At 39.9% G+C, this 13,232-nt stretch overlaps 1 protein-coding gene across 2 annotated transcripts in view; it reads left to right on the plus strand.

The window, feature by feature from the left end:
* Positions 1-13,232, plus strand: part of ELOVL2 (ELOVL fatty acid elongase 2) — a 71,004-nt gene that overhangs the window by 24,436 nt on the left and 33,336 nt on the right. For both annotated transcript variants that reach the window (XM_032249948.1, XM_032249947.1), the window contains exon 2: positions 9,662-9,725. In XM_032249948.1, the coding sequence (XP_032105839.1) occupies positions 9,662-9,725 (64 nt within the window). The remainder of the gene's footprint in view (positions 1-9,661; positions 9,726-13,232) is intronic.

Consider the following 13,232-nt stretch of genomic DNA (forward strand, 5'->3'; position numbering starts at 1 on the left):
ACCACTACAAATAGAAAGGAACAACCAGTATCAGCCTTTCTAAAAAATACCAAAAAATAAAGAACATCAACATAATTAAGAAATTGCATCCACTAATGGGCAAAACAGTCAGCTAACATTAAATGGCAGTATCAAACACACATATATTGTTATTAATTCTAAATTTAAATCGACTAAATCTCCCAATCCAAAGACACAGACAGGCAAAAAACTCCAGGACCCATTGGTATGCTACATCCAGATCCATCTCACATGCAAGGATACACAAAGACTCAAAGGGGTGGAGAAAAATTTACCAACCAAATGGAGAGCAAAAATAAATAAATAGAAAGCAGGAGTTGCAATTTTTGCTGATAAAATAGATTTCAAAGCAACGAAGATCAAAAGAAGCAAAGAAGGATATTACATAATAAAAGGACCAATGTAACAAGAAGAGCTAAAGATCCTAAATAAATATGCACCCAATACAGAAATACCCAGATACGTAAGACTTATAAAGAGACTTGGACTCCCACACAATAATAGTGAGAGACTTCAACATCAATATTAGACAGATCAATGCGACAGAAAGTTAACATCGATATCCAGGACTTGAACTCAGATCCAGAACAAGTAGATTGAATTAACATTCATAGAACTCTGCACTTTAAATACACAAAATATACACTCTTATCAGTACTACATCACACACATTTACAGGTTTAAGTGAAATATTGGTTGGCTGCTTGTTAATTATTTTCTTCCCTCTTTTTTTTTTTAATGTCTCTATTATTAAACACAATTACAGGCATACCCAGTTTTAGACTGCATTCTAGCCCGAGCAATAAAGCAACACCCCTGTTCTCTCTCCCTCTTCCTCTTCCTCTTTTTCCTTTCCTTTATTCTTTTTCTTTTTTTTAATTCTTTTTCTTTCTTTCTCTCGTTCTTCCTCTAAAAAAAAATAATAAAATAAAAAAAAATAATTCCTTATAAAAATTAATCTATATTTCAGGTCTACATTTCCTCGTTTATTATTTTCTTAAGCCCTCTCCACTTAGCCCTTCCCTACCACTACTCCACCAAAACAGGTCCTCAAGGTCATCAATGACCTCCCCATTGCCAAATTCAATGATCATTTCTTGGTCTTCATCTTAAGTGTTCTACCAGGAAAAAAAAAAAAAAAAACCTAAACTAAAATGATACAGACATATACAGAGTAAAGAGTTAGTCCCTCCCTTTTCCTTCTCCTCCTGCCCACCATTCTTGCCTCTCCAGCAGTAGTCACTGTTAACATTTTGATGTGTGCTCTTTGACATTTGTGCTATGTGTATACTATGTGTACTTGTACATAGATGCATACCCAAGTAGATTGGGGTTTGTAAACAATTTATTTCTCTAAATCAAATTCCAGAAAGCAAAGTTTGTTCTTTCTGTTATCTGATTTCACTTCTTACAGGAAAGCATTCTTTAAGGCTTATAGAACTATAGAAATTCTTTGAGGCTTTTATTTTATCTAGTTTATGTAACTTATTTTATTAGTAATTTGAATAAAGGTGCCAAAATTTTAAAATATACTAAATGCAGAGGGAAAACAAGTCTATATTTAGGAATTTGGACTAACCTGTTGGCGTGTGATGATGAGGCTGAAATGAAGATAAATTCAATAGGGATAAAATTTTTAAATCATATTTAAATTTTTTAAATGTGTTATATAAGTGTAGAATGGCAAGACTTGATTTCAACAGTAGTTAACATGAAAATAACCTAGTGATGTTTATTGGCAAGGACTAGCTGATGCAGTGTCTGAATGTAATCTTATGATAATGTAATAGAAGTATAATATTCCAATTAAGAAGGCCCAAGCCTCTTTGTACTCTTCCCTAAGCAGACCACTTTCAGAATACTGTATTCAGGTACAGCAAATATGAAGTAAAATGCAAGTAAACCAGAGATTTTATTTCTGTTTGGAGCAACATGGATACTATCTAAGTGTGTTTGTATAGCCCACTCATTACTAAATGCTTTGAAATTAATGGTTATATAATAAGTATAAACAAGTTTGGATTTCATCGAATAGATATATAATGAAATACTTGGTTGATTTGTAGAAAGTAAGCAAGGACTTGGCATTTTTATAATAGAAACACATCAAAAATTCAGTCCTTTAATTATAATCTAATCCAGTTTCAAGAGCTCATGCATGGTCTAATTGTTGCTACTCAGAATGTGGCCTTTAGCCCAGCAGCTTCAGTATCACCTGGGAGATTGTTAGAAATGCAAACTCAAAGCCCATCTAGACCAATCGAATGAGAACCTGTACCTTAACACGATCCCCAGGTGACTGATGAGCATTAAAGTTTAAGAACCTGAAAAATTCTTAACCCTGAACTGTGTTCAAAGAAAGCTTTAAAAAGTCCATAAAGATGGTGTTTCCAGACTTTTTGTGTATCTTCTTGAAGCACGATGCAATAGTTTGGTAAAGAAATGAGAAAAATAAAAGATGAGGCAATCGTGGTGGCTTGACTCTTGCATTGTCCTTCTAGGCAATACTGTAACTGGGTTTTGGGGTGCTGGGGAGGCACAGCGTCCCCCAGATAATGTTGTAGGTTCTTGGGCTCTTGCCTTCTCAGGAATTGGAGACCATGGCAGGTGCGCCGTAAGCTCATAAAGTAAATACTAGACCCAAGAAGTGTTGCAGAAAAGTTATTTATTTAGAGAGAGAGAAAAACAGGAGAAGAGAGAAGACTTCCGAGAGAGAGAGAGAGAGAGAGAGAGAGAGAGAGAGAGAGAGAGTGTGTGTGTGTGTGTGTGTGTGTGTGTGGAAGGGGATCCAAACATGGAGTCCAAAGGGGTGTGGAAGAAGGGGACTTTTAACATGGGAGGGACCCCAACCTTCTCCAAGACCTCTGGCCAATGAAAGGAGTTCTTTAGAACTTCCGCTGGAGTGATTGACTTTTGATTCTTCCCACGCCGGCTGAGACTGTTAAACCTCCCAGATGGAGAGAGATGGGAGGGATCATGGAGCTGGGAAGTTCTTGCCCTTAAAACTACACCCCTTTGTCGACCTGGAAAGAGAACACCTTCCCTCAATACCATTTTTACATTTTCACGTTTTTTAGTATAGATTGGAATTCTTGATAAGTAGTGATGTGATAATTCCTAGGATGATTAAATAGAAAAATGTTTTACAGAGAAAATAAGACCACCAAGATCCCATAATATAGACTTATAAAAGAGTTCGCTCTATTTAATTGCAAAACAATAAATTTGATTCTACTTTAAATATATATAGGCAATTTGTTTTCCTTGTTCTTTGGAAGAAAACTTCCAAAAAGAAATTTGAAAAATAAAAATGAATCCAGTTGACTCTGAGAATTAACTGGGAGTTAAGAATATTAAGGATCTTTCAAAACACACTGGAAACCAGATCACGTGTATGAAAATATAACTAGGAATGCAAAGTATATGAAATGGATGTCAAGAGAGTATTGTAAAGGTTCAGAAGAATGAGTATTTGATTAATTCATTCAATAAATATTAAGTGCCCATTACGTGCCAGGCATTGTTCTTGGAATTGGGGCTAACTGGAGCTTAGATTTTAGTGGAGGACCCAGACAATACACAAATTAACTGGCCAGTGAAAGTCTGGGTAATACTTGCTGTAAAGGAAAAATAGAGCAGGTCAGGGGATGGTGAGTGACTGCACCACAGGCCAGGATGCCACAAGCAGATGCTTCCCTCTTTGGCAATCAGGCCCTTGAGATGATGGGGAGATACATAAGCAGTTAACATTTGGCCAGACTCTGAATGAAACACATATAGAGCCATGTGTGGGAAGTGGAGCATAACCAAACTGCAATAATAGTTCTGTTCTTCAAGTCCTTTTATGCCTTAATTGAATGGGACTATCCTGTAGCCTCAGGGCTACCCAGGATGCAAATAAAATTACCCACTATTGGCTTTGTGGTATCCTGAGATACCACTGCACAAGAAAGGAGCGTGAGCTCTGTGGAGATCGTTCTTTGCTATCCAGGCTTTGAAACCCTTCAGTCTGAAGGTTTAAAAACACTGATTCATTGCAGTTCAAGTCACACCTAACAGCACCACTCTTGAGTCTGCAGTCTCAATTTCCACATGCGTAAATTGGGAAAGATACCCAACCTGTGAAGCTATGGTGACAACCATGGAGAGTATGTATCAGGTGCTTGGCACATGTAAGTGTTTAATAAACAATAGCCAATATTACTCCCCATGAGGTTAAGCTTATTTGCATCTCTTTTCTAAGATGTAAGAAATGATCCTCAGATTCTTTAGAACCTAAGGTAGACAGTTTCAGCCTTATGATATTACTAAGATACATAATAACAAGTTCCCATACATGGAAGATTTTTCTACCCATTGCCTATGCTTACCCTCTAACTTAGCTCATTACTTCCTCCAGAGAATAGTAGTCAGGAAGTAGGGATGATGAGTGGACAGGCCCCTAAAAGGCAGTTTAGGGGTGTCAGTATAAAGTGTGCACAGATACACACAATGTGTAGTCAGCTGCATGACAGCCAAATAATTTTATGCATTTTATATGTCCAATCTTATCCATCCTCTAAACCTAGTTTCATTCACAAAGGTGAACACATTTAGTTTCTTCAAATACATGAGAGACTGGTTGGGAATAATCCCCCCAGGAGCTGCCAAAAGAAGTTTCAACATTTGAAGGCCATCCTGAGCCATGGGAACAATGGAGAGGACTCACTGTGTGACTCTAGTCTGTCTTCCTTGGCCCTGAGAGGAGATACCGCTTCCTCTTCTCTTAGTTCTGTACAGCTCAGCCTGACCTTGACGAAGGTTGTTAGAATTGTATCAGGTTAGTATAAAATCTGTTCATTACTAAGCTGATCAGATCCCATTTCCTAACTTGTTGTCATTGGATACTTCACATTTAGTTTACTCTGAAATACACATTCAAAAAAGGAAAGACAAAGTCTTTTTGGATGCTATGTTTCAGTGTGTTTTGTGATCTTAATGGTTTTTGCTAATTTTAAAAAGCAGTGAGTTGGTGGTAGGGAATAGCTGTTCTCACTGAATGTGTCTTTTAAATGTTCTGGAAAACTGTATCAACAAACAGGGCAAACATCAAGAGCTTGAATCACTGGATTTTTTATACAAAACATGCTCATGGTAGACAAATACCAAAAACGAAAAAGCGCCTAAAACATAAATTTGAAAAGAAAGGTAAAGAAGAAGGAATGAGTAAAAAAGGAAGGGAGAAGGGGAAGAAGGAAATAGAGGGGGAAAGGAAATTGAAGAGAAGAAAGAAAGGAAAGAAAAATAAAATGGAATGGAGAGTCCTATCCTTTTGAGACAAGAGAAAGCGCAGGTCGAATTTTATGGTGGGGTTCATTTCTGCCTTGCTTCCTGCCCAGCTTCTGTAGAATGGCCCTTAATCATGGTGGCAGTGATTCTGATTGCAGGACCGCCTTTGCTGAAGAAAACCTGGGCCATCAAGGTGTTGAGGATAAAGCAGTGATCACAGACTTACACCCTCACCAACTGGGATATGCGCTCCCATTTGAGATGCTCTGGTTTGTGTTGACCTCCAGCTGATAGAGTTAGGGATGGGTGGAAGTCCCAGTCAGCACCAGGGTGGCAAAAAAGTATGCCCAAGAAGTATGCTTTTCTTGGCTCTCCTGTTTCCGAGGTACCCACAGAAGGCAGGAGTGTATGGTGAGCCACTCTGCCAGCACTAGGCACTGCACATTCCACAGCCAATAAGACCCTCTCAGATTTCTATAAGAAGTCAGTCCAGTGGGTCTGCTTTACATGGATCCCCACTACCTCCAAGTGGTGTTTTTATTGCCAATAAAAGAGACAGGTCCAGGGCATCCCTGAGTATTAGGCACACTGATTCCTGGTGGTGGCGATGGACGTAGCGTTAGAGGTGGTGCTGGTGCTGGTGCTGCTGACAGTAACGGTGGTGTGATAAGGTGGGGAAGGCCAGCTTACTGTAAGGTGCTCAGAATATGGCCCTTCAATTACATAGATCCATTTTTGGTGCACTTGAGTCTTTTCTGTAAATTCTACTTTCCATATGGAGTCATTTCCCTTTGGCATGAAGAACATCTTTAGCATACTACGTAGTGTAGTTCTGCTGGCTACAGATTCTCTCACTTAGGCATATATGAATATGTCCTTATGTAGCCCTCATTTTTGAAGGCTATTCTGGTCTCTTCTTCTGCAGTCCCCAGGCAACCACTGATCTGCTCTCTGTCACTATATTTTCTAGAATTTCAAATAAATGGAAACTTACAGTATGTAATTTTTGCGTAGCTTTTTTCATGCAGAATAATTTTAAGATCCATCCATGTTATGCGTACATCAATTGTTCATTCCTTTATATTGCTGAGTAGTATTTACTGTGTAGCTATACACAATTTGTCACCTGTTGATAGACATTTGGGAGTTTCTGTTTTTTAGCAATTACAGATAAGGTTGCTATGAATATTTGAGTTCAGGTCTTTGCATAGGAATATGCTTTCTTTTCTCTTCGGTAAATACCTGGGGATGGCAAACTGGATCATATGGTAGGTGTGTGTTTATGTTTTTACCAAACTACTGTTTTGCAGAGTGGTTATACTATTTTACTTTTTTACCAACTGTGGTAAATAATCAGAGGTCCACAATTAAATTAGGCTCTCCTTGCTACCAATCTTTCCATTCTTCTCATATTTGCTTTACACAGCCACAAATTGAATTCCAAGTCATTGAACACAGACTTTCTTATAACAGCAAGGAGTTGTACTGGAAGTGGATCCAGGGTTATGTGGCAGAGAATTCTGTGGCTTGGGGAGCTTGAAATGTCTTCTGGAGAGGGGAGGTTGTGGCCATAGGTAAGCATGTTCCCTTGGCTCAAAGGATTTTTTTTTTTTTCTTTGTGAAGGGACTTGGCCAAAGGATGACCAGAAGGGAGCCTTGAAAGCATGGAGCTCAGGATAGTGCATCCTGTTTAGGTCCAAGGGCTGTACTGTTCTCTTCTAATCCACCCAAATTCTACTAACCATCTTAACCCATCCGACATCCTCACTCCTGTATCTTCTGTCATGTGGCAGTTCTGTGTGTCCCCCTCCTCTCCATTGTTTGCTGTTTCACTTTCTGTGTCTCACTTTCCCAATTTGTGCATACACTTTTCAATCAACTACTCTGTCTCCCTCTCCTTCATATGTATGACAAAGTACATGAATGCTGTTCAAAACTGTGTCAGCGAAATGCATGGAGTTTGTTGTTTTTTTTCTCTGCTGCTAAATTGGTGTTAGTCTTCAGACATTGTCCAGGATACTTGACATTTACACACAGAATCTAGTGAGCAGCTAGCACTTCCTAGCCCAAGCTCTGCCCAGTTAGCCTTCCTTATCTCTGACCCCAGTTGACTAACCCTGCAAACCTCTCTGTGCTTTTGCTTATGTTTTACTATTCCAGCGTGAACCTTGGTTTGTTCCCCTGACGTCACCTCGTCTCATCTTTGCCTTTTTAGACTACTTCCTTACTAACTATATTAAGTAACCCAGAAATAAAGAGAGAATTTTTATCAGGTTTCTGCTTTTCCCAGCATTGGCTGTGGCTCTGCCTGTCAGATAGGTCACTAGAGACTCTGGCCATTAAAACATTTCCCAAGGGAGTCATGCCTCAATGTGTTTATTGAGGTTAATCTCTCTTTCTGATGTGTTCTATCTTTCATTCTCCATCTGGAAAATGTCTCCAGTCTTTCAAAAGTCACAGCATCATCTCTTCCTAGAAGCCTTCACTTTTTAAGTGATCTAAATTAAAGTATGTTTCTCTATCCTTTATGGCACATCTTGTAATATTTAAGACACTAGCACTGTAATTTTTTAAGTTTTTTTGTGTATTACTCTCTCTCAACTAGAAACTCTGTGAAGATGAGGACCACATCTCATTTGACTTTGTTTTTTAGCATTTAACAGTGCTCGTATATAAAATCCTCAAATACTTGGTTAATGAATCAATAAATTAATAAATGAAGGAATGGAATGCCTCTTTCATTTTCTGTTCTCCATGTCTTCCCTTCTTTTACTGTTGTTTCTGTTCTTCTTCCACTGTGACTTATTTTGCAATATAGAAATAATATGGGCTTTGTGACCTTTAACTAGAGTTTTCTTAGCTCTACAAATGTTGGAAAGTGGATTTTGAACCTTAGCAAACAAGCTGAAGTGGTTTAAACATTTGTTTTTGGGTGCAGCAATAGAAGAAATTTCACTGGCATTTGTTATGACGGTGAGTACATTTGTGAGGTGAACATTCTTCGCTCAAGACTGAGAGGCCTCTGGACAGATCTGCCTCCACTCTAAAGAAACACAGATCATATTTTGTCGCTGAGATCTCAGATAACTGGCCTTCCTCACATCTGGGGAACTCTTGAGATGGCCTACATAGAAACCAAAGAAGAATATACTGTTTAAAATTTTCAGGCTTGGCTTAGCCCAGATATTTTTCATAAAGATATTATGAAATAATGAAAATAAAGTTGCTAATATGCAGCCCAGTGATAGTAGGTGCCAGTAAATGTTAGTCTTTAATCCTCATCCTCTTTCCCAAGCTTACTCAAGTTCCCAAAGACATAAGTTTCCTTGAAATTTCTCTCAGGATCAGAGTCACAAATAAGGAATAGGTCCAGGTGATATGTGCCAGGCACCAAATGTGTAGCTCCTCTTTTCAGATGCCAGCAAATTAATCATCTGCTTTGGCACTTCCACGTTTCTTGAGACTGAGATGCTCTTGATGTTGCTGTTGAATGTAATGTGTGTTCCACATCAGCTTCTGGAGGCTGTCATGCTCAGCTCACACACAGTCAGGGACCAACCCGCTGGCCCAAAATCCTTAGCAGAAATCCCTTTCCTGGAAATACTGGTAATGTTCTGACTTGCCCTCTGGTTGCTTGAAGAGGTGCTGCAGACCTCTGTGGCAGGGCTGGGGAACACTGAACGGGTATTTTGAGCAGTGTGGGAGCAGACCACGCTGGCAGTATTCCAGCTCCCACCTGAATTCCACCTAAAGTCACTGATTAATCTGGTGTACCCAAGTGGCACTATTTACAGTAATAATAAGTAAATGTTAATGTGTAAAAAATAGTTTGAAAACAAAACATAAATAGAAAAAATAGCTTTAGTGCTCAGTTTCCTTACTTGAAAAACGAGTTTTTCAAAGTTTTAGATTCAGTTTTACAAAATACAATTCAGCTGAATTTCTGTTTAAAAACTGCATTTATTAATATATTTGTGGAAATAGATGTTCTCTATTGCCTACCCACAACTGTTAATTGTAACAAGGGAAGTTGCTTATGGAACAGCTTTGCCTGTAAGCATTTTAGAGGTAAAGTAGAACTTAGGTCAATAACCTACAATATTTAAATGCACCAAGCCTGTTCTCTAGGACTCCTCTTGCTTAAGGAAATAAGAGGAATTGTTTTCTTCCAAATCTTTACAGGCTTATGAAAGGCAAGGATGCATTTATTGGTCCTCTTTCCTTAAGTCTTTGCAGTCAAAAGTCCTTGAAGCTGGGTCCCTTGGAGACTATCAATTACATGTTGTTGGTAGTGGCTTGTTTTGAGAGTTTCAAAAAAAAAAAAAAAAAAAAAAAAAAAAAAAAACAAATCATTTTTTCTTTCTCTTTTTAGGAGCATCTAAAGGCCTTTGATGATGAAATCAATGCTTTTTTGGACAATATGTTTGGACCGCGAGGTCAGTGAACTACTTGAGAACTTAATGTGGAAGGAACATAAGGAAGAACACCATTTACTTATAGAAAGGGATTATGTTATTTCTGGGGTCTTGGAAATAGTAAGGTACTTACTATTTAGAAACTTAACTTCCTCAACTTTGATACCCTTCCAGAATGTCCAGAAGATCCCATTTCTCCTCCTGCTCAGCCTCTTCCAGGATTAAAGAAGTTCTGGGAACAGGAAGCAGAGACAGAATGAAATGCAATGCTTTCCTCCAGTGTCTGTCTGGCTACAAAGTCGAGTTGTAACTTTCCTTCTAAACTCTGCTGCTTGCTTGTTTCCTCTCCACCGCCCATTCATCTTCCACCTTCCTCATGTGCAAAGTCATATGTGACATTTCTGCCCTTAGATGCCTTGATAAATTCCCTTTAAAGATGTGTGCACTGGCTGGGCACAGTGGCTCTTGCCTGTAATCCCAGCACTTTGGGAGGCTGAGGCGGGCGGATCATGAGGTTAGGAGTTCGAGACCAGCCTGAGCAACATGGTGAAACCCCGTCTCTACTAAAAATATAAAAATTAGCTGGGTGTGGTGACGAGCACCTGTAATCCTGGCTACTCGGGAGGCTGAGGCAGGAGAATTGCTTGAACCTGGGAGGTGGAGATTACATTAAGCTGAGATCACACCATTGCACTCCAGCCTGGGTGACAGAGCGAGACTCTGTCTCAAAAAAAAAAAAAAATCCCAGGGCCCATAGGATGAGCTTAGATATTTCCTCATCCTTCCTTCACCAGTCACTTACTCTACTGCAGTGGCCTCCTAATGGGTCTCCCCTCTTCTACTTGTGCCCCCTTCCAGCCATTTATTCAGCGTCAGCTGGAATGATATTCTAAAGACTAAGTCATATTGTGTAGTGTACTGTAGCTTAAAACTTATCAATGTCATCCCACTGCACTCAGGTGAAAACCAAACTTCATATCATGGACTGCGCACCCTTGGGCTGTCTAACCCCAGCGACTTCTCCAACTCAGTCAGTGTCCGTCATCCTCACTGGCTTTCATATAGCTGCTCAAACCATCTTTTAATTCCGCAAATATGTAAAATTCTTTTACGTGCTATTCCTTGAGCCTGGAATTCCTCCCAAGGGTCTCCTACCCCTCCCTCCAGATGAGTCAGTTCCCCTTGTACTTCAGATGTCAGCTTAAATGTTGCCTTTTCAGTTGGGCTTTGCCTGTCTAAGGCACAGTGTCCCCCCCTTAGCAGTTTCGCTTTCTGTAGTTCCAGTTACCTGTGGTCAACCATGCTCCAAAAATAGGTGAGCATGATACAGTAAGATAGTTTCAGACAGAGAGATGACCACAGTCATATAACTTTTATTATAGTATATTGTTATAATTATTCTCTCACTATCCCTAATTTATAAACTAAGCTTTTCCGTAGGTCTGTATGTATAAGAAAAAACATGGTACAGACAGGGTTTGGTGGTGTCTGCAGTTTCAGGCATCCACAGGGGTCTGCTGTGGGTCCCTCAGCATTCTGTTTCAACCCTTGTTTACTTCCTTCAGATACTTCAGTTACTAAGAGTGATTTCTCCCAGGAGGGCAGGAACCCTGGCTGTTTTACTCACAATTTATCTCCAGAGTTGATTACAGTTCTGGGAACATATTCGACCCTGTATGTTTTGCAAATAAATGAATGAATTGTAGACAAAATGTTTCATTTTACTTGAACCTTGCTGGCTCACAGAACTGTGGAAAGTCCTGAGTTCTCTACAAGTTTTTTCCTGCCCTACTGGGGGAGTGAGAGAGCAGGGAATGGGGAGGTTTTCCTGTTTCTCAAGATCTTTAAACAATCACTTAGAGAGTATTTAGGCTCTTCTCCAGTTTCTCCATAGGCTCTATTAACTGTTCTAAATGAATGACTATATAGTTTTAAAAATAATGATACTGATTTTACATAGCTTTAAAAAAATCCTTACACATAGTTTTTGCTTTTTCCATTTTATCCTCCTGATGACTCTGTGGGGTAGGCAGGGCAGAATATCTTTATCTTCTAACCTACTTTTACTATCCTTACAGTTCTAGCGGGTGAAGGGAGAACAGCTCAGTATAGAGAGCATGACCCTCTCCCTTAGACCTGCAGGACCCGGGACCTTTTCCCTTAGTTAGGCATGCGGGACCCGGGACCCTCTCCCTTAGTTAGGCACACAGGACCTGGGACCCCCTCCATTAGCTAGGCATGCAGGACCCAGGACCCGCTCCATTAGGCATACAGGACCCGGGACCCCCTCCATTAGGCATGCAGGAACCGGAACCCCTCCCCTTAGGCATGCAGGACCCGGAACCGCCTCCCTTAGGCATGCAAGATCCAGGATGAACTATGATTTGTTGGTGACAATGGTTTTCTATTTGACACTTCAACTAGACAGTTAAACAACAACCTGTCTAAGCCAAGTTCACACGGAGCTTTGCTGTCAGTAAGATTGGTATGATCTGGAATTATGTGGATATGGGATCAGTTGATGAAAGGATTACTGTTGTTTACTCTGCATTGGTCATTGTGTTGATTTTTCTTTGTAGCAAGGAGATTGTAAAATTGACAGTTGACAGTGAAATCAGATGAGCTCCACAGTGACAAGGTGGCTAGCATGTAAGACATCGGGAATCTTTTCTTCTTCCTAAAAGGTTCACACGCTGATGCTGACTGGCACATCCCCTAATAAACTTCTCGGTGTCTCCTAGCCTGTTCTGATTTTGCCTACACCATGTTAGTACCATCAAGTGTATTGTTGTGTGCAAATACTGACTCAGAGGAAGAGCTAACACTTCTCAAGTCCCAAAGATAAGAAAGGTTATTACAAGCATTTGTTCCATCTTTTGGCTGAAACAATTACAATTGTCCTTAACAACTGTAGCAAACATTTATAGCATTTTGACCAAAAAACAAAAACATCAGGTACTGTATTAGTTTGTAGTACGTGCTTGACTCAGTGTAGTATGTGCTTGACTCAGCCAATGGATATGCATTTAATCAATGTTTCCTCTTAACTCAGCACTAAATAGGTATGAGTCGGGCAGAGTAGAGATATAAGACCTAATAGCTGTCTCCTGGAGCACTTGCTGTAGTTGGGGAGGTAAAGCCAGCATATCTGAAACTACTGGAAAACAATTAAGTCCTAAACCAAGTGTGTTTGTTTCCTAGGATGCCATAAAAAGTACCACAAACTGGCTGGCTTAAATAGGAGAAATGTATTCTCTCACAGTTCTGGAGGCCAGCAGTCTGAAATGAAGGTGTCAATAGGGCCTTGCTCCCTCTGATGTTCTAGGGAAGAATCTGAACTGTGACTCCCCCCCAGTTTCTGGTGGTTGGTGGTGGTCTCTGGTGTTCCTTAGCTTGTAGATGCATCACTCCAGTCTCTGCCTCCATCTTCACATGGCCTTCTCCTCTTTGTCTTCTTGTATCCAGACCTCTTCGTCTTATAAGGACACTAGTCATTGGCTTAGGGCCCACCCTAATCCAGTATAACCT

Source organism: Sapajus apella, unplaced genomic scaffold (assembly GCF_009761245.1).
Source record: "Sapajus apella isolate SASKATOON/1434 unplaced genomic scaffold, GSC_monkey_1.0 scaffold70, whole genome shotgun sequence".
In the NCBI taxonomy this organism is placed as follows: Eukaryota; Metazoa; Chordata; class Mammalia; order Primates; family Cebidae; genus Sapajus; species Sapajus apella.